The following is a 20,397-nucleotide window of genomic DNA, read 5'->3' as shown; positions in this document are numbered from 1 at the left end:
AAAAAATCACTTTTACTTTTTTGGTGGGTAGGGGGTGATCAATTTTCAATATTCTGATTCAGCTACTGGTCCGGTAATCAATATTTGTGGTTTTGTTGGCTACTTACACTCCATTACCAAACACACATAGAGCCACTAAAAACATTTCGGCCTGACTCCGAGAGAATAAAGTAAAAATACATTGAATCTGATGTGACTGATAATGAGAGGGGGATGTTGTGGTCTTCATAAGGGAAGAAGATGACCACATAAAAATTTATAATAAAAAAATGAAGATTTCATGGGTTTTATAGATTTACAATTATTAGGAAAATCTTTTATATTTCTGATGATTTTTATATTTCTGGATAATTTTTACATCTCTACTTATGCGTGTGTGCTTTTTATGTACTATTGTACACTTTATTTTTTAAATCACATCAATGAATGAATTATGAATTATAATTTATGTCCTGGTCCAAAATGCAGGCTTTCAACAACCAGGCCGGGAATCCTGGTATGAATTAGCTAACTAACTAACTAAATAAATAAGCCGACAACTACAAGTGAACAAACAAGTTCTTCAGCCAAAATAACAGCATGCTGAATAATGATGAACCACAATAAGATACCTCAAAACAACCAACAGGTTGATAAAATGTTGTGGTCTCCATACCACCTATAGGGGGCAGCGAATGACCATATCAAAAATTCACCATATCAAATTTGACTGGTTTATGCATTTTACAATTTTGTCATCATCCTGGATCAAGACTAAGATCCAGGCTTTCCATGACATTAAACATTAAATAGAAAAATTGCTTAAGCATGATGTGTGAGTACATACTGTTTATATTTTCATGCAGTTCCCTGTGTGTGTTGTAATAAAAGTAAAAGAAATAATACAGAAAAATAGAATTATTTAGACTTTATTTCACAGATTAATGTACAATGTGATTTACATAGAGATTAGCATGATGTTACACGTATTATAAAGATGTCTGCAAATAAGAATGACATTCTTCATGCATATAATTAGTCTGCACTATTTCACACTCATCATCCAAACATTGTTATAGCAGCATGCATTTTTTAAAACATGCCATTTATTTAAAAAAGAAGAAAAAGGCACTTAGGTGGTGATGAACACGGGAAATCTCTTCAAACAGTCCACACAGAAACCAAATCACAGTGAAACCGACACTGTGGTTGAATCTCATTTGCAAAGTGTTTCCTGACCATTCTCTTGTGTGGGGTTTAAAAGGGAAAATCTGTGACCTTGTGCATACCTGGACACAGTCCAAGAGGCTTATTAGATTTTTATGAATCTGAACTTGCTGGGGGAAAAAAATAACTGTGCTGAGGCTCACAGATCACTTCAGAATTGAAATTAAATGTAATTTGAAGACTATGATCTTTCAGAGGATAAGAGTTTAAATGTGGGTTATGTGTCACACATATTCACCCACAAACCTCGGAATTCACTTTTTTTTCCTGCCCAATTTGGGGTGACTAACCAGAAAGATGGTCATCCTTGCTGAGAGAAAAGATGTTCCGGGTGCCCACCAACATGTGCTGACTCGCGTTTGGACATCCACACTGGACAACTACTCAGCACAGCAACAGATGCCATGCTCCAAAAAACAGTATTGTTGTTGCTCTGTGGTGGATCCAAACAGGTTTCCCCATCCCCTCCAGTGCCATCCTCCAAAGGTAGGCAGCAGAAAAGTTACTTCCGGTTCATGGACCCAGATCCGTTGGTCACTACCACCCAGGGTGGAAACATTTTTGATATGGCATTTTGGACACATATCTGTAGGAACGGGGGGAAGATACGATAGCCATCCTAGGGTGGTTGGTGTCAAAATTTAAAAATGCTCCAATCATATGTATTAAGAAATAGACCACATTTTTTAACTGACTATACTACAGCCAGTTTGGACTTTCTAACTGAATGTTGTGGAGTTGTAGGGTAAAAACAGCAAAAACAGTGACAATCAAATTTCAGCAGTCCAACAAGGTCAATGCGTATTGGATTCTATGACATCTTTCTATGACTCTTGGTGAAATTCTATTGTAACCGCATGAATGGCAAATGTCCACCAGGTGGAAATGGTGCTCCATTTTGAGAACCTTGGTGGCCAAGTGGTTAATGCGCTTGGTTTCAGTGCAGAAGGTTCCGGGTTCAAATCCCACCCCTGCCACATTTCTCCATGTAATGTGGAGTTGCGTCAGGAAGGGCATCCGGCATAAAACCTATGCCAGTTCAACATGCAGACCCACCTTGGATTTGCTGTGGCGACCCCGAGTGCAAACAAGGGAGCAGCCGAAGGGACTTACGGAACATGGTTATGACCAACCTGTTGCTTATAGTAGATCTTATATGTTACCTTGTAATTAGGGAATAACTTTGTTGTGTCTGACGATTTGCGGACATTAATGCTGGATTTTACAGTTGCAAATATCTGTTTTACCGGCGACGCATTTTTGGAGCCAGGAAAAACGGATATTTGCAACCGTAAAATCCAGTATTAACATCCGCAAATCACCAGACACAAGAGGGCTATTCCTATTCTAATCCAATTCCATCATTTTCACGATTTATTTTTCCATAAGTAATTCAACCTGGATCCGTGTTTTCAGCGAAAGACCGCTTCACCACTGAAGGCTACATCTAGACCTGCATAATAATATAGTTTGATAAAACTGTTATGCAGCCTGTAGTTTTAGGGAAATATTGCTAGATTCCTGGTCCCGAGTCATCACACAATCACCGTTAGTATTGTATTTATCGGTTATCACAGCAGTAATTGCAATATTTACATGGGTCGGTGAAGCTTACTGTAGCAATAGCGTCTTCATGCCAAACTGGAAATTCTATGAGGAGACACACAGATTTCTCCATCTCGTCAACTGCACTGAGTAATTCTGTATTAGAATCAATACTTTCGTATGATAGATTACATTCACCCATTTCGGCATCGTCATCACTCCACCAGTTTCTCTCGCTCTCAACTGACAGCACCATTATTGACATCTGTGTAGCAACGCAGTCAGGGCGTGGAGTAATACATCAAATGTGAAATGGTTGAATATTTTGCCACCGTCAACACTATATTTTATGGTCTAAAATCTCACATGACTAACCGATCAGATTTGCGGAGTAAATGTAAGTGGATTAGAATGTGATACCACACAAGTTGCGCTTTGGCTATATAACTAAAGCCCAACTTATGCTAGGCCATATCCGCAACTTCATAGCCACACGGAGCCCTCCGTGTCGTTGCAAACCACCTTCAAGCCCTTTCTGTAGCCTTACATGCACCTCCCAAAAATTGTAACCACGCATCGAGACAATGGAGACTGCACAGGCTGTGACTGGTCCACTAACTATATAATTTCCAGAATCTCACTTTTCCAGTTTGACCATCAATGACTTTCACGACCATAGATGGCATGGGATAGTAGGCCAGTCTTCATGAAAAATGTCGCACCCCCTACCGTTCTGACGGCGAACTGCATTGCGATATCCACCAACGCTTTAACCCCGATGAAGAACTTTTAAAGTTTCAGAACTATGTCAAAGCAATTGCGTGGCCACGGAGTTATGGAGTGGCAGAAGCATTAAAAGGCATTTAGGACTACTCTATTAGCTCAACCAATAATTTGCATCAGTTTTAAAATGAAAATGGGAGCAATTTTAACTCATGATTCCTGTACAAATTGAAACTGACCTTCACCATCATTTGTGCTGTTTTTATCCTATAACTCCATAGGACAGGTCCCAGGACAGCACCATAGTGTTGCTCACAGACCTAATCTTGATGTAAGTCTTCATATAGGAAAGTATACACATGCTAATGAATCACATGCAAAATTAGTCAGTAATTGCCTTAAAAAAATTAACTCCTTTGCATTAACAAACAAAAGTGTAAAAATTATGAATTTCATAGCCAACAAAGTATAAATGTAAACATGTTTTCAGGTTCTTGAAATGCAGAATCTGATATATTGTAACAAAGGCAACCATTAGCCACTGATGGAACCATCGTTTGCATTTTTCCCTGTGCTGGTCATAGCGTATGGCATGGACAGCAAAAATGGAGATGAGTTAAGGAGTGAATTAGTCCTTCCCAATCAGTTTGTGTGGGAAAACTCAAAAACAATAAATGCTGCCATCTTGTAACTGACCAAATTAAACAAACACATAATCTGGTCAAACTCTACTGCATCAGATGAAATTTGAAGCACCAGATCAAGAAAGCTATTTTGTTTTGGTGTGGTATCCCATAGAAATACTGCCACCTGCTGGATGCTTAGTGGAGGTGCCTGCCTTTGCAATGGTGGTGAGTGGATGCAGAAATAAATGGTTGAAAATTCTGAAGTTTGTCTGCTTCCTGAACATTAGACACATTGTGTGGGCATCACTGCGCAGAGCGCTCAGTGCACAGCTTGGAAGCTAGCAACTAGAGTTTAAAATGATGCCCACTATATGGCCAAATTACAGACTAAACACAGAATGGGAAACTAAAAACCAGAAATAAACGATAGAACATGTGGCTAGGGATGGTGCCAAAACTAGAGACTTTCAAAACCTGTCACCAAAGTAAGAAATCATAAAAGTGACTCATAACAAATGCTCTGAAACGTTCCAGTTGATTTGGTGTCAAAACATAAAAAAAAAAAAAAGTAAATGAACCGGAATCGCCAAGTTTTTTTAATTTCATATTTAAAGGCTCCAGCCAGCACACTGTCTGAATGTTTGTTAATACTGTTTCAGTTTAGGTAAATTAGTTATAAACTGTAGGATGAAAACTACAGCTGAGTGAGCCTTTTGTCACACCAGTGAACTGCAGGTATCATCTCGCTGTTAAACTGACAACATATTTACTTGATATTTTGATTTCTTCACATAAAAGCTCTTTTATGGCTTTGTTCAAATGTGCACTCACATTTACAGAACACAGCATTAATTATTGCACAACACTTGCCATTTCCTGTGTGTCTAACAGTTCCTTCTCATGTGGTTCATGACACAAGTGGCCACGTGTCAGATTTTGATGGACAAGCCATGTTTCTTTTAAAAACAACAACAAAACAAAAAAACTGTTGGTTGAAGTTTTCAGAAAAAGAATACTATATATTTTCCGGAGCATAAGTCGAGTTGTATTTATTTATTTACTAGTTTATGAGGTCGTGTGATTTATAAATTGAAAAATCACACACTCTTTTTTAATAATAATAGCTATTTAAATATGATTTACTCAGGATTTAAAAAACTAAACAAAATAAATTCTTGTATTAAAGAATACGTGACAACAGAAAAGTACACTACAACAATGCACAGAAATTTCAAATTAGAGCTGAAAATCCATATATATATATATATATATATATATATATATATATATATATATATATATATATATATTTTTTTTTTATAAAGGTGCATGGTTTATACTCCAGTGCAACTTATATATGTTTTTTTCCTCTTAAAGAGGCACTTTTTTAACAGGTGAAACTTATATACTGGAAAAAACCACACATTTCTTGTTATTATTAATAATAACAACACTGGTCAACGTCAACAACAAAAAATTTTTTCTTGCATGGAGTTTGAGAACTGATTTCGGGTAATTTTGGGGTGCTGAATCCGAATTTGAGCTCAGATTTCATCCATCACATTATGGTTTTTTTTTGCAATCTACATGTTCCGTACTGATGGATTATGGAAAAGTTGCTCATTGACTCATGAGTTTGATGCCACTAATCGTGCACAAAAGCAGCTTCAAAAGCATATTTTTTAAACCAGGTTCACAAAATGGGTACAAGAGCCGTAATATCGTTTATGGCGCTGAAGAAGTGTGCGAGACTGAAGCTTTTGCTTCCATGCATGATACTTTATTTATTTATTTATTGTTTCTTTGATGAGGACAATGCACATTAATGAACACTTTGTACATTTTCATGCCTTAGTGTAAATATGCCAGATTTAGCTAAAAGCTACTTGCCATCTGTAGTCCTCAGACACACTACAACAAACAATTACAATAAATAAATTAAAACAAAACATGAGATTATGTACAATACATCTCACCTGTGTTGACAGGTTTGATTGTTTTTGAGCCATTTTTTAAGCTCATTTTCAAAAGCACTCAGGGAGAGGGAGAGAGCACTCATACAAGAAATATGTTTCCATATCTCATAAACATGATGTGATTGGCAAAAACTAACATCAGATTCAAATTCAGCGGCACCAAATTACCCAAAATTCATTGAAAAACTCCATGCAAGAAAGATCGTGTTGACCAGTGTAATAACTGTAATCAGGGTTCTAGTCAGTACAGTTGAGCATAAAGCCCCTATGCTGTGATTTGGATCCCCTATGCTGTGATTTAACCTGCATGGGGGGTTCATAGCACGGGATTTAATGTACTAGTTAGCATACAAAGTGGCCCTCAAAATGCAGGAAATAGTGTTTCAAAGGGTTAGAAATTTCAAAAGTTTCTCAGGGGATACTACAATATTTACGCCTGCAACGCTTGTCTAAGTTTCCTAAGCTGTGAAAAAATCCTGGTAAGAACCCTGCTAATGACTATTTATATACAACTTTCCCAGGAATCAAAGAATTAAACAAAACAAACTAATAATAAAAGAATAAATGGCAATAAAAACTACAACAATGCATAAAAAAATCAAAATTACAGAAATGAAAATAAAAAAAAAACAAAAAAAAACAAATATAATAAAACAAAAAGTTGCAAATTATACTCTAGTGTGACTGATATATGATGGGTTTTTCCTCTTCAAGGGGCATGTTTTTTAACAGATGTGACTTATATTCCGGAAAATACGGTAACTAGTCTCCTATTTGCTACTTCTAAATGGATTTCTGAGGTCAGACCTAAAACCATCACTTGTGCTGTAACTGGGAATGTGACCACATTCATGTACCGAAGAAGTGTAAAGAAAGACTGCTGAAAATGACAACACTGAAACGTCATTTGTGGCTTGTTGAAATTTGCTGCGTTCTGAATATTCAGAACAGAATCATATTGAAACAACAACATACTGTCGCCATGTCCAGAGTACATTTAGACTTTCTGTGTCTACAGATTTTAAACATAACCCTCATTCAGAAAATATACTTGTATGGCTGTCATATACAATCATTCCCTGTAATTCATTTTCAGACAACTTCAGCATATTAAAAAAAATAAAAATAAAAATCTGTAAACAAATCCAGCACAGAGTCTCAGTGCTTCAACAGGGGGTGTAATACTGCAATTATGCTTCAGGTTTTTCTACTGTTCAGTCCACAACATTACAGTTAAACCTTAAACAGCAAGTGTGCCTAAAAACACATGAAGTGGAATATATGACAGCTGTATCCCAGCTACAAACCGAACGTCAGGTCGGCCTCCAACTCCATATTCAACTGCTCCAATTAAATTCAACGCAGGTGTGCGCTAATTCATACATGACCGTAAAGACTCCCAGAGGAAACACGAGACCTGAATTAAAAAAGAATGCTTAAAAAAAAAAATTAAGTCAACTTGTATCGTAGAGGAGCCAGAGTCCTACTCACCCACAACAAGGTTATATTAAAGTCCGTCCGTTAGATTCCCGAGAGATGATGTGCCTGATATCAAAGTTACTCTGCACAATGAGACTGCTATTTTACCAACAAAATTAAAAAAAAAAGAAAAAAAAATCTAACAAGATAAACAAATGCCTGAGCTACCACACCACAAAGTCAAAGAAATACCACTAGAGGGAGACAAACTTCATTCCGTGTCTTAACCTCCTTTCAATAAAGCAAACGGGCGGAAAGCTGCTGTAGTGACGTTATTAAATATCGGCGCCTGGTCTGTCCATTTAATGTTACGTTTGACTACAGACTCAAGCTGACCTTCATCTGTCCGCCGTCTCCAGGCTTTCTGAGGAGGAAGAAGCTGTGTGCTGTGCAGGCGTGATCACACAAAGCGGGACCCTGGTGCTGAAGGATCTACTGTCGTCAGGTTGTGCGGGTGCTAGCAGCATCGCCTTGCGGACGGGGGCGGTTGCCCGGTAAGTTTGAAGGACTCATTGCTTTCCACCTCTGGGTTTTCCAGGGGCGGAATCTGTTTACCTGAAACACAGCACAGCTTCATTTGCAGAGTTGGCTTCTCATATTTAAATCACAGAATCACCAGTAATATTGAGTATTTTTCAGCACAGTCTCATTCCGACATCACTGACACCAAAACGACACCATTTTATCAGGAACCACTGTACTTCCACAGCCAACTAAAGTAAAACTCACTCCATTCAGACAGAATTGCACAACACATCCTGACACATGTAAGATATAGTGAACAATAGAGTAAAAAAAAAAATAATAATAATAACCTACTGATTTTTTGAAAGAGTTCATCAACATTGACTGCATTTCTGGCACTAGTTTCAATGAAAATAGCTGCAATTGATTCAGCAAACTCCTTCGCCTCCTTCATTGGCACTTCCCTGGAAGAGAACACACAAATAAGTGAGTGCACGTGCATCGTGCACACAATGTCACCAACCAGTGAGATCCTAAAGATGAGTGTAATATCGTACGTGACAACCAGTGAAGACCAAGTATTCACAAGGAATCCGGTATAAAAGTAAGCCACAATGGTGCCATTGTTTCCACTGCATAAAAACAATCATTGATTTATAAGAAGAAATTTAATTTGTACATTATTTTTGGTACAGCAATTTCAAAGTGCTTACAAAATCAAAACAAGTTACAGAGAACTTACAGAAAGAACACAAAAAGTAACAGTAACCACCTTTGAATGCACCATCTCAACTGTGCTGCACCACAGGCCCTGGATAGTAACCACTCATGCAGACAACCAACCTGTCCCCCAATAGCCATCTAATGGCAACAGTCGGGCAAAAAGTAGACGCTCCCTTGGCCTTTACCAGCCGCTGGAGTCCTCAATTCTGAGGCACTTTACTTACTTGCATTCTAAGTAACTGCTTCCTCACAATGCAAGAGGCAAGACCAACTTATTCATTTTATTCATTTTCAATCCCTAGTATAGAGCTCTTGGGGAAACTCTATTGTACCTGCATTAATGGTAAATGTCCACCAGGTAGAGATATTAATCCAATTCAAGAACCCCGAGTATAGGTTGCTGTGAGATGAAAATAACAATGACCAACCTGTTACTTGTATTAGTAAACAGGGAAATCGATATCCCAGCACTCAGTCATGCTTTAACCCGCCATACCCCCCCCCCCCCCCCCCACACACACACAAAAGAATACCTACCTGATATCTCCTAAATCATTTTTGTTCCCTGCTATGGCTACAACAATGTCCTCTGGTCCGTGTTCTTTCAGCTCCTTTACCCACTTCTTCAGTGTCTGGAATGAATCCTGAAAGCACAAAATCCACAATTAAATTTAGAACAGGCAGTTTTGGACATTTCCATGTGCTAAATTCCAAGAAGGGTCCTGATTATTTATGATTAAAAAGCCAGGACTATTGGGGGTCACTTCACAAGAACATGTTCAGGAAAACATCTCCAACATGTTTCAGGTCAGTGAGAAAACTTCTGCATAATGTTGAAGAAGTTTATTATTTTGAAATTAAATCTCATTCAAGAGCACCTCAAGAGTCGCTGAGACTAAAATGGTTATTAGCATTTTAACAGACGTAGAAGTTAGAGGTATTGATCAAGTCACCATTAAAGTAATGTCCAGAGCGTGTCCTGATACTCTTACCAGTTTAGTAATGTCGTACACGATGACAGCAGCAGCTGATCCTCGATAATACATAGGAGCTAACGAATGAAACTAAAATATAAAAAGACAACACATTTACCATCATTAGGGTGATCATTTTAATACATCAAATATAGTTTGTGCAGTGCAGCAGAAAAAACAATTTACATTTAAATGATTACCACCCTTTGGTAACTGTAATTAAAAGATTAAAATACAATTAAAGCTGGTACGGCCTTTCAAATTTCAACAAACTGACAAAATTTGGTTTCCACTGAAATTCAAGCATTATAATGTTATTTTATTTTTGTAACATGTTGCAAAATGACATCATTTTAATGAATAGAACATATTTTTGTGGGGGGAATTCCATAATGAATATTTTCTTTTCCTGACCCACTTGCTTGACGCGCGTTCCCGGGGTGCACATGCTAACGTGTTGAAAATCACTTCAGAGGTGTTATCTGTTTACAAAAACAGTGTTTATAGATTTATAAGTACTTATTTCTCACTAACCTTTACAAAATATATGAGAAACATATTAGATTTATACAGATATAAGCAGTTTCGGAGCATTTTCTGCCATCTTGATTTAGTGTGTTCAAGTGAGCAACCAAAAGGCCACCGCAGTCTCATTTGAGGGCATGCGCTAAAGGGGTAAATATTACGCATGTGACATAATTTCTCTACTTCTGGGGGAAAAAAACCACAGCATTTCCATGGGTTTTTGGGCAAATTATACGCAAACAAAGTAAAAATGCAAAGAAAAAGTGACGATGCGGCAGAAAGTGGAACCGACGTGTTGTGGTTTGTTTATGACCCGGAGCTCAAACGTGTTGAGGCGGTTTTGCAGGTGAGAGAACCGAGCTACTCTGGTTAGCTGTGTAGGCTAACATTTACCGACACAATATCTCCCACTCGCGTTGTCTTCCCTTCTCCACTGGGAACCAAAAAAAAAAAATTCACGACTACTTCGGTGATTGTAGTCGCACTTTATCCATGTAAAGTTATGCTGTCTATATATATTGCACAACAGCAGTGGAGGTCCCCTTAAGTGGTCAAATCCCACGATATCATGCAGGGTTCAAACGAGACCTATAGACATCACCACTGCTTTCGTTACTCTGACTGGCTCTTGCTGTGTGCTTCCCAGGATCCCTTGCGTAAGTTGGGGGAAGCACCCATGTGATCTGACATCGTTACCAAATGTAGATCAGATCGCTTGAATTTCTCCCTTTCGGGGGGGTGAATTCGAAATTGCTTCCAAACACTGTGAATTTTGATCATATTGGCAAAATCATGTTATGAATCCCTTATTTAATTGGTAAGGAATAAAATTATAGTGGTGCCAAAGAAAATCCTTTTTATGACTTAAATCTTAAACCAAAAAAAAAAAAAAAAAAAAAAAAAAAACCTCAGAGGCAGTATACCTTTAAATAAATACAATTTTAAAAAGCAACTTATACTCCAGAAAATACAGTAACTTAAAACTGCATTTTTCAAAACTTTAAATGTAGTAGATTAATTACAACATATATTGCAGAATACTCCCACTGAGCTGGTAGTGTTTCTTCAGATATTTAGTACCACTAAAGCGTTGATCATTTTTAAAAGTTATTTATGTTGCCATTCTGAGCATATTCAATTTTTACTCCTGTGACAGCTCCATTATTGACTCTCATGGATACAATCATCAAAAACGAGCAGAAAACACAGGCGTCACTGCCAACGTTTATAAAATAAAATAAAATAAAAAAATAAAAAAAACAGAACATGTCCTTTAACCTCCATGTTTAAACAGCCAGTAAAGTGTGATTCACAAATTTGGAAAGTCTGGTCATATAGTGAAAAATGTGCACGCTCACAATACAGAAAATGTTTCTCCCTCTTTTTTCTTTTTTTTTTCCTCACGTGTACAGGAAATAGTTGGTCAGTTTTTCCGTGCTGCCAGCACGTCTGGTTTGCTGAAGCAACACGATGCCGTAGTGCCATGAACTTTAACCCCATCCAGTTTCACATTTAATCCAACTAACTGCATGTCACGAAGACCCCTAACTGAAACAACTGTGCAAAATCTCTAGGAAAATGACCTGTTTTCCCCCAAAGCATATAGTGATGTCCTGTTTTTAAAATCTGTGCTGACAGTAAGTGATTTTCAGGTTGTGGCTGTTCTCACCCTTTCCTGCCCTGCTGTATCCCAGATCAGAAATTTGTGTAGCTCATTTCCACATGGCACAGTCTTAGTCAGGAATGATGCTCTGTGAATTTAAAAAAATATTTAAAAAAGTCAGTGACATGATCTTCATGGACATTATGTTCTTATATATTTAGTAGAACTTTGCAGGGTTCATGACAAGTTCATTCAAAATCTTCTGAAAATCATAATTTTTGCATTTTCAGATTTACAGTTTCTCTGTATCGGGTGTAAATGCGGGTGAGATTAATCCTTAAATCTTAATCATTAATGTAGACGATTTAATTGTTGGACTTAATCTGAACACTTGATTTCTGTAAGAAACTGACTTCTACAAGAACGTTCTTACCCTATCGTGGGACTTATGTTGTGGTCGAAATGATCCTGAACAAAACGGCACACAATGCTGGATTTCCCAACTCCAGTATCCTGAAAATAAAAATAGCAACACATTAATTATATCACTCTGACACACACACACACACAGTTTAACAGTCACAAATTGACCCATCTATTGAGTTTATCTCTGTCTGGTCACATGCACCGAATCAGACAGACTCCTGTGAGCTCAACAATTCCACAAAGTTTCCTGCTATAAGTGAGGGTGGAATCAATCAAATAGTGGTGAGGGAGGGCAATTTTTTTTTCCTTATAAACAGGTACATACATCATTTCAAACCTGAAAAAAGACACATATAGCACCTGCATACCAAGAGAGCAGCTGAAAATATCAGATATTTTTTAAATAAATCTTGTTTCCCTGTTGAAGACAGTCAGTGTGCTACATGCTAGCAGCGTGATAAACGTGCACTGTATGTGGGTCTTACACCAGCTGTAGCACCGTCAATGAAATTCACCAAAATAAAAAATAAAATTGATGCGGGCCAATTTCGGCATGCGGGCGGGGATGATAAAATAATGTCTTTTTTTCCCTTATGGGGCCTTATTGAGTTTTAGAATGAACTGCTATGAAACAAAGTAATTTAATCCACCTCTGTGCAGAAAATGTCTCATTAGGCCAACAAGTGACCTGATAGCCCAACTGCAAACGACCAATAGGAGAGCAGCGTTTGTGCCACCCCCCCAAACTTGACCAAAGTGAGGATGACCCACTGATCTGAATATAACACTGGACAGCTCATTGGCCCACACACTCCGTACAAACCGCTGAAGTAAACTGGCGGCCATCTGACCACTCGTATGTTATGTGGACCGCACATAGACAGCTTATTAGAAGGTCAACAATTTGGAGTAATAACTGAGCTAATTCTTCATTTCCTTATTTTTGTTCTCCAGATAATGTAACCTACATCTCTCCTAATCTATGTCTGCCATGATTAGCTGTTTCATTTATTTCCTTTCTTTCTTTTAGTACTTTGACACATTCTCCCCTTCTGTTCTCAAGTACTCAGATCTCACTGGGACAAATACTCCAATCTAAAAATTATGATTTGTACAAGTTTTGTGTAATCATCAGCAAGCATATATACGAGGTCTATTAGAAAAGTATCCGACCTTATTATTTTTTTCAAAAACCATATGGATTTGAATCACGTGTGATTACATCAGACATGCTTGAACCCTCATGGGCATGCGAGAGTTTTTTTCACGCCTGTCGGTTACGTCATTCACCTGTGGGCAGTCTTTGAGTGAGGAGTCGCCCACCCTCTCGTCGATTTTTTTCATTGTTTAGGAAATGGCTCAGAGACTGCTGCTTTGTTTGATCAAATTTTTTCAAAACTGTAAGGCACAACTGAGTGGACACATCTCGATAATTCAGCTGCTTTTCGGTAAAATTTTAACGGCTGATGAGAGTTTTGGTCTGGTAGTGTCGCCGTAAGGATGGCCCACGGCGCCTGAGGCGATCTGCGCTTCAAGGCGGCAGCGTCTCGCCATTTCAAGTTGAAAACTTCCACATTTCAGGCTCTGTTGACCCAGTAAGTCGTCAGGAGAACAGAGAACTTTCAGAAGAAGTCGGCATGAGGAGTTTTATTCGGACATTCCATTGTTAACGGACATTTTGTAATGAAAGAACGTGCGGACAGAGCCGCATGTCGGGCCGGACCCGACCGCGGGGGGTCGTGACAGGAAAAACACCTCCGTTGGAAATCTTAACGGGCAAGTTGGAACATGCCCAAGCTGTAAACAATTTCTCAGTTACTCACTTGTTGAAGCCATCAAAGCCGCCTGAATTTTACAAATGGTTTTCAACACGGAGGTGTTTTTCCTGTCGCGGCGCACACAGATTTGAATTTGCGAATTTGCGCGCACAGTCTTTCATTAAAAATGTCCTTAAACAGTAGAATGTCCGCATAAAGTCCTCACGCCGGCCTGAATCTGAATCTTCTCTGTTCTCTCATGACGTCCTGGGTGAATTAAGCTTTAAATTAGGATGTTTTCAGGTCGAAACAGGCCGACGACAGCGCCTGGAAGTGCTGCAGGACGTCCTGCTCCGTGGGAAGTCCTTACACCGACAGAAACACCCCATAATCTCTCATCAGCCATTAAAACTTTTCACCGAAAACCAGCTTAATTTCTCGAATAGTATCCACTCGGATATTCCTCACAGATCCAGAAAATTTTTGATAAAGCAACGCGCGCCGTCTGGAGCAGTGTGTGAAACAAAGGAATTTCAGCCGAGAGGGCGGGACCACATCTCACTCAAGGCCTGCCCACAGGGAAATGACGTCACCGACGCGTGAAAAAACTCACGCATGCGCACGAGGGTTCAAGCATGATTGGTATAATCGCATGTCAATCAAATCCATATAGTTTTTTTTTTTTTTTTTTTATAAAACTGCCGGTTAGTTTTATAAGATACCTCGTATATAGTAGAGAAGCTTGAATCTTCGACTGGACTGAGTTGCTTGACGCGAGGACGTTTCGCTTCAAATCGCAGAAGCTTCCTCAGCTAAAATTCTTGCTCTGGTAGTCTGACTTCTGTCTTGACTCTTGTAGAGAAGAATAACAGAAGCCAACAAAAGCTGGAGTTTTTTAAACCTAACCAGACCCCTCCTACCGAGAGGCCGACTGCTATAGGCTAGTGACTAAACAATAGCTCTAATTAACACCTATTGTGCTCTAGTTAACACCCTCCTAATGACAGGGCAGCTGTCCCTCCTAATGATGGGACGGAAGCCTCCCCTGATGGCTCCCTTGACGACTCTCCTGATGATGTGAATGACTCATTACCATGAACAAAAGACTGAAACTGCTTTGACCTGAGTACCCCACTGTAAACAGGGGACAAAGCGTGTCTCAGACCCCCTCACCGGTTAAGGCTGGGTTTCAACTGTGTCACATAGAATGATTCCTTGACACCTCTCTCAAACCATTTCTTCTCTCTGGCTAAGATTTTAACTTCCTTGTCCTCAAACGTGTGGTTAGTGTCTTTCAGGTGGAGATGAACCGCAGACTGAGGTCCACTGGCGCCCTCTCTGCGGTGCTGGTATAGCCTTTTGTGTAAAGGTTGCTTAGTCTCACCTATGTAGTGTTCATTACAGTTTTCCTGACATCTGATAGAATACACTACATTGCTCTGTTTGTAACTAGGGATCATGTCCTTAGGGTGAACTAATTTCTGTCTCAAGGTGTTAACCGGTTTAAAGTAAACTGGGATTTTGTGCTGTGTGAAGATCCTCTGTAGTTTTTCCCCTACTCCTGCTAAATAAGGGAGAGACACTCTTCTTCTTGTCTCCGTCTCCTGTCTATCTGGTCTCTTTGTTTTCTGGGACTTCTGTACTTTGTCCAGGGACCATCGTGGGTACCCACATACTGTGAAGGCTTTCCGTAGAAGTTGTTGTTCTTTAGTCTTTACTCTTCTCTCTCTTCTCCTCTCTCTCATATGTAGTACTAAAAGAATAGAACACTACTTAACTAGCTACAGGAGAGCTGGTTTTCCACTTGCAATGTTAATATTTATTTTGCACAGCTCTGTGAGCTTCAGCCTAATATTAGTAATAAGTAGACCTAATAAATGTCTTAAAATAGTTCATCCCACACAAAACGCAACATGTGGCTACACACAAGCCACTCCACCTATTATTATTATTATCTTTGCATGTATGCTGTAATAAGGAATAGAACTCTTCAAGTTATTGTTCATTACTTTCCATTTCAATCAGACTCACAGGTGAAATGTTCGTCCACAGCCTTTGAACTGGTGATTTCCGCAGTTTATAGCTGCACATGAAGGCATTTTTTTTTTTTACAAAATCACAAGAATAAAGTTGCGTGCACCTGGTTAAAGATGAATTTTAAAAAAAAGAGCGTTCAGGAGTGCGATATGTGAGAGGTAATATGGCGGCCGATTTGCTTCAAAGATATTGGCCAATGAGTGATCTGGTGTTATTAGAGATCAGTGGGCTGACCAAAGCTGACATCAGTGTCTTGGCCGCCAACCAATCACAGGCTAGAAAAGAGAGATGGGTGTCAGTATGGGTGTCAGGCCTCTGTATGGACAACCACACCTGCTCCTAATCCACTGACAATCCAGTATCCACTAACCAACCAGCAGGTGGCAGACACACCTAAAGTGGCTTCTTCAATTGATTTGGTGCATCAAAGTTCATCAGATTTTAGTATGTTTGCCCTGATTACATCAGGCACTGCAGTATAATAAGTATTATTGTATCTATAGTTTTTGGCCCCATGCTGGCGATATGTTTTAATATCGATGAAAATGTTACATTAGTTTTCTTGTATGTCATCGGCAACAAGACCAAAAATAAAACGAACAATGTCCCACGTTGGTCATGTTTTTACTCTTAATTATAATTTATCACTTTTTACAGTCCGAACTAGGCGAGTTAATATAAAAAGGAACTGAAAACCTTTGCAGACACAGGAGGAAATAATCGCTGACAATCGAATAACGGTCGAAACACTCAAATCTGTTCTCAAAATGTGACGAAAACAAACGATGAATGACATTTATTCGTCTCAAAAACAGATGGAAAAGTGAAGTCGTACACGTACCGTTATGTTTGTGACAGTAAACAAAATCACCGCTGCGCCAAGCAAAAGCTTTTCGGCTCAAACGCTAATTTTCCACAAAGTAAACTACAACGTTTTCAACATTTAACGACGGTGTCAGCAGCTAACTTAAGCTAACTAGCAGCCGACTGGAGGAATTTACCCCCAAAATGAAGCAACAAAAAGACGCCACTTACCCCTAAAAGGCAGACTTTGAGCTCCCTTATGGCCATTGTGAAAGCTTAAACTTTTAAATAATAATCTGATAAATATTTCCTCAATGTTTTTGTCTCCTCATACTTGAACAGTAGAGGTTTTTTTCCTCCCTTTTCTTGGTAAAAAAAAAAAAAAAGAAAAACCCAACCCGACAAAACGATTCTAAACAAGCATCAAGTGATGAAAATCAACACGATCAGCAGTACTTTCAAAATAAAATGCACCGGCTTACAGTATTTTGTTTTTTAACATCATTTTAGCATATTGAGCAATAAGTGTGGGTATTTTCAGGTAGGATTTTAATGTGTACTGTAACATCAAAACCTAAAGACACAAATGTTTATTCCAGAATTTGACCTGCACTATATCAGAACTGCCCTGCTGCAAGACTTCCAGAAGTGCTCAAGGCCATGATGTGGAAGCTCAAATATTGTCAAAGTTTTCAAAGGTTTTTTTTTTTTTTTTTTTTTTGGCTTTTCACTAAAATTAAACTCTAACCCATTTTAAATATTTGTAAGGTTGCTAGGCAACCGAGACAGGTTTTTAAGATTTGTTCCAACATTGTGTGGGTGCAGCGGTCTTCCACAAAAGGAGGTCACATTTGGTAATACAAAACATTCGGAGTATGTCCTGGTTTACCATGTATCCACACACACACACACACACACACACACACACACACACACACACACACACACACACACACACACACACACACACACACACACACACAGATGGCAGTTTTGTGTCAGGTTACAGAAGTGAGCGCGTGACCAGAGGCTCCTCAGTTCGATTCCCCGTCAAGACGTGCAGCTCAATAAAGCGCCCTCGAGTACGGTCCTTCATCCAAGTTGCTCCCGGTGTGCACGCATCCGTCAGTACGGATGAATGTCAGGCATCATTTGCTTGCAGCTTTGAAAGTTTACATCACATGGAAAAACGCTAAATGCCGGCCGTATTTACAGTTGTATGCAAAAGTTTGGGCACCCCTGATAATTTTCATGATTTTCCTTTACAAATCATTGGTTGTCTGGATCAGAAATTTCTGTTAAATATGTCATATAGCAGATGACCACACTGAGAAGTGAAATAAAGTTTCTAGTGTGCAATAATTATTTAAACAAAATTAGGCAGGTGCATAAATTTGGGCACCCTTGTCATTTTATTGATTTGAATACATTAGCACTAATATTGGAACACAAAGATGGTTTGAAAGCTCATTGACCCTTGACCTCCTTACACAGGTGAATCCAATCATGAGAAAGGGTATTAAGGTGGCCATTGCAAATGTTTCTCCTCTTGCATCTCTTCTAATGAGTTGCAACATGGGAGACTATAAACAACTCTCAAATGACCTGAAAACAAAGATGTTCAACATCATGGTTTAGGGGAAGGATACGAAATGCTAGCTCAGAGATTTCAGCTGTCAGTTTCCACTGTGAGGAACATAGTGAGGAAATGGAAGACCGCAGGACAGTACTACTTAAAGCCCGAAGTAGCAGGCCAAGAAAAATCTTAGATAAGCTGAAGCGAAGGATGGTGAGAACAGTCATAGTCAACCTACAGACCTGCTCCAAACCTATAACATGATCCTGCTGCAGATAGTGTCTCTGTGCATCGTTCAACTATACAGCGCACTTTGCACCAAGAGATGCTGTAATCCAGAGGAAGCCTATTCTGCATACACGCCACAACAAAGTCGCTTGAGGTATGCTAAAGCACATTTGTGGAAAAAGTGGGACTATGATTAAACTTGGATGATGTTTATATGGACATAATGGGCCGTATGCATGGCAGAAAAGAACACAGCATTCCAAGAAAAACACTTGCTACCTACAGTAAAATCTGGAGGTGGTTCCATCATGCTGTGGGGCTGTGGCCAGTGCAGGTACTGGGAATCTTAAGTTGAGGGTCACATGGATTCCTGTCATAGCAGCAGATTCTTGAGAACAATGTTCAAGAATCAGTGACAAAGTTGAAGTTGCGCCGGGGCTGGATCTTTCAACAAGATGATGACCCTAAACACTGCTCAAAATCTACTAAGGAATTCATGCAGAGGAACAAGTACAACATTCTGGAATGGCCATCTCAGTCCACAGACCTGAATATTATTGAAAACCTGTGGTGTGATTTTAAGTGGGCTGTCCATGCTCGGAAACCAACAAACCTGAGATGTTTTGTAAAGAAGAAAGGTCCAAAATACATACAACCAAAATCCAGACTCTCATTGGAAGCTACAGGAAGTGTTTAGAGTCTGTTATTTCTGCAAAAGGAGGATCTATAAATATTGTATTTTTTTCCTGTTGGGGTGCCCAAATTTAGGACCTGCCTAATTTTGTTTAAATAGCTATTGCACACTTTCTGTAAATCCTATAAACTTCATTTCACTTTACAAATCACTGTTTGTCTGTTATACAATTATTTAACTGAAATTGCTGAACCAAACAACCAATGATTTATAAAGGAAAATCATCAGGGGTGCCCAAACGTTTACATACAACTGTACTCGTATATGCAAAAATGAAAATTTCATAATGAATGAAATGACAAAGAAATTTTTTTTCTATAAGTCATGTAATGATGTCAATAATTTCTCCAAAATACATAATGTACCTAATGTACATAATGTCATAGCCAGAAATTTGTACACTTACCTTAAAGCTGTAAGGCCTTTCAAATTTTTGTGACAAAAAAATGTTTTCTTTTCCTTCTAACACCATCATACAGATGGAATGCAGGAAAAACGTGGTGTGAATGCATAGGTTTTGAGATGACCTTTGACCTGACCCACTTGCTTGATGAGTGTTCCCGAGGCGTGCATGCTAACATCTATGATCTCTTGTAAATCACTTCAGAGGTGTTATATGGTTTCAAAAACAGTGCTTTTAGATTTAAAGTGTTTATTTCTTACCTTTATAAAATATATGAGAAACATATTCGATTTCCACAGAAAGAGCATTTTCTATCATCTCGGTTTATGTTATTCGAGTGAGCAGCCAGCTGACATTACCAAATGTAGGTCTGATTGCTTGAATTTCTCCCCTTCAGGGGTCAAAATTCTAAATGGTTTCCAGACAGCATAAATTTTGCTCTTTTTAGCAATAAAATATTATGAACCCCTTATTTAAATGTTAAAGAATAAAATTATAGTGGTGCCAAAGAAAATTATTTTTGTCATAAATTTTAAAACAAACAAACAAACCCAAAGGCTGTACAGCTTTAAGTTAAAAGTACACTTTAATTTTAAAATCAACTGTGCTTATTTCCTGTCTGGTTGC

At 38.7% G+C, this 20,397-nt stretch overlaps 1 protein-coding gene across 1 annotated transcript; it reads right to left on the bottom strand.

Moving 5' to 3' along the window:
* Positions 1–6,646: 6,646 nt before the first annotated feature.
* On the bottom strand, positions 6,647–17,236 carry rab31 (RAB31, member RAS oncogene family). Its single transcript, XM_034184004.1, has 7 exons — positions 17,101–17,236; positions 12,279–12,358; positions 11,912–11,993; positions 9,736–9,807; positions 9,281–9,387; positions 8,375–8,484; positions 6,647–8,110 (listed from the first exon to the last, which is right to left on the bottom strand). The coding sequence occupies exons 1-7, from the start codon at positions 17,134–17,136 to the stop codon at positions 8,013–8,015; spliced, it is 585 nt and encodes a 194-aa protein (XP_034039895.1). The 5' UTR covers positions 17,137–17,236; the 3' UTR covers positions 6,647–8,012.
* Positions 17,237–20,397: the final 3,161 nt, after the last annotated feature.

The sequence above is a fragment of the Thalassophryne amazonica genome, chromosome 12 (genome assembly GCF_902500255.1).
Source record: "Thalassophryne amazonica chromosome 12, fThaAma1.1, whole genome shotgun sequence".
Lineage (NCBI taxonomy): Eukaryota > Metazoa > Chordata > Actinopteri > Batrachoidiformes > Batrachoididae > Thalassophryne > Thalassophryne amazonica.
This window is presented reverse-complemented; position numbering and strand designations above follow the sequence as displayed.

Excerpts from the sequence above, each read along its gene's own strand:
- rab31 (XM_034184004.1), bottom strand. The coding sequence starts at position 17,136 with ATGGCCATAAGGGAGCTCAAAGTCTGCCTTTTAGGG. Across the intron at positions 11,994-12,278 it reads AACATAAGTCCCACGATAGG|AGCATCATTCCTGACTAAGA; the intron begins GTAAGAACGTTC and ends TTAAATTCACAG. Across the intron at positions 9,808-11,911 it reads ATACAGCAGGGCAGGAAAGG|TTTCATTCGTTAGCTCCTAT; the intron begins GTGAGAACAGCC and ends TTTATATTTTAG.